Source organism: Myotis brandtii, unplaced genomic scaffold, assembly GCF_000412655.1.
Source record: "Myotis brandtii unplaced genomic scaffold, ASM41265v1 scaffold49910, whole genome shotgun sequence".
Classification (NCBI taxonomy): domain Eukaryota; kingdom Metazoa; phylum Chordata; class Mammalia; order Chiroptera; family Vespertilionidae; genus Myotis; species Myotis brandtii.
Genome location: NW_005369030.1, coordinates 1 through 1,644, shown reverse-complemented (window position 1 = coordinate 1,644; position 1,644 = coordinate 1). Strand labels below are relative to the sequence as shown.

Below are 1,644 nucleotides of genomic sequence, written 5' to 3'. Positions count from 1 at the left end.
ATATTTTTATTGATTTCAGAGAGGAAGGGAGAGGGAGAGATAGAAACATCAATGACGAGAGAGAATCATTGATTGGCTGCCTCCTGCACCCCCCACACTGGGGATCGAGCCTGAAACCCGAGCATGTGTCCTGACGGAATTGAACAGGTGACCTCCTGGTTCACAGGTTGATGCTCAACCACTGAGCCACGCCAGTGGGGCCCCTCTCACATGTGAGGCTCTGTTCCAACCTGCCAGCCTGGTTGCCATGGCCTTTGGTTCTGAAAATGTCTGTGCTGCCATGAGTCCTCTGCGATTCCTATTATTCACATGGGAAGCAGGGGGCAGGGAGGAAGTGGGGGTGCTTGGCCTCCTTCCCACTGTCCCCAGCCAGTGCTGGGACCTGCACTGGGGCTCTTGGGGCTCCATTCCTGACTGCACCATTTCTCCTTATCAACAGTGCTCTGCCCTTCAAAACAGTGGCTTGGAGCTCAGCCTTTGAAGTGTGGGCTTGGTGTCCAGGGGGAGAAGCACACTAAGAAGATGGCACAGATTCCTGTAGCTAGAGCTGTGGTCAGCAAACTGCAACCCTTGGCCAAGTCTAGCCTTCAGCCGATTTCTATTAAGTTTCATTGGCACCTGGCCACGCCCATTTATTCACAGGTCACCCACAACTGACAGGTTATGACAGACCATAGAGCTAGCAAAGCTAAAAATACTCTCCTACCCCCGGCCTACTGGGTGGGGGCAGCCTGGACTGTTCTGGTGGTCAGAACCCCAGCTGGCTGGCCGCTTCACAGATTGTTTCTCCACAGGGACGGCTGACGGGCCTGGGTGGAGAGGACCTTCCCACCATCGTCATTGTGGCTCACTACGATGCCTTTGGAGTGGCTCCTGTACGTATACGCTCGCCTCAGGAGGGGAGGTGGGTGCCTTTCCTCCCACACTGCTCAGCCCAGCTCAGACGCAGAAGCGGCTGTCTGTGGACAGCAGCTGTGGTCAGAGGAGCAGCGCCCACTCTGAGAGCCCTTTAGGCATTACCTCAGCTTCTCTTGACCCTGCAGGGTGGGTGTCATCTTCCAGCTGAGACAGGCGAAACCAGGGCGGGTCTCATGGACAGGGTTCCATTGCAGATAGGTGGCTGGGCCTGGAATAGAGCCCGGCGTGTCTGTCAGGGTCTCCAAGAGACTCCGTCAATAACTCACCGAGAGTACCCCAGGGCTCAGCAGATGGGTGTCCTCACGGCCATGTTTGTGCAGAGACATACTGAGCCAGGGGTAAAGCGCGTGGGGCAGGTCGGGGTGGGGACCAGGCACAGCTTCCAGAGTCCACAGCACTCACTCCCCCAAAACAAGAAGTGACCATGCATGTGAGATGCAGTCCCCAGGGGCGCATAGAGACCCAGTGCCCAGGGTCCTCACTGGGGGCCGATCATACAGGGCCCTCTGCCTGGCAAGTCCGAGATCCAGAATCCGGAGGAGAGCACGTGCACAGCATGAGTCATGTGTTGGCACAGACAGGTTATGCCCGGGAGCCCCCCTTCAGTGAGGGTGGTAGGAGCCCCCAGAGTCCAGTTCCAGACATCGCCCAGGGCTGGCCTTGTAGGCCGGCTTCTCTGAGGAGAGAAGTCTTGCCGGGAGCCGGTCCATCCTTGCTGTTTCAAGG

The 1,644-nt window shown here is 57.4% G+C and overlaps 1 protein-coding gene across 1 annotated transcript in view; it reads left to right on the top strand.

Moving 5' to 3' along the window:
• Positions 1-1,028, top strand: part of LOC102243669 (nicalin) — a 3,853-nt gene extending 2,825 nt beyond the window's left edge. Inside the window, exon 3 of the mRNA XM_005876824.2 lies at positions 795-1,028. Within this exon, the coding sequence (XP_005876886.1) occupies positions 795-1,013 (219 nt within the window). The 3' untranslated portion in view covers positions 1,014-1,028. The remainder of the gene's footprint in view (positions 1-794) is intronic.
• The last annotated feature ends 616 nt before the right edge of the window (positions 1,029-1,644 follow it).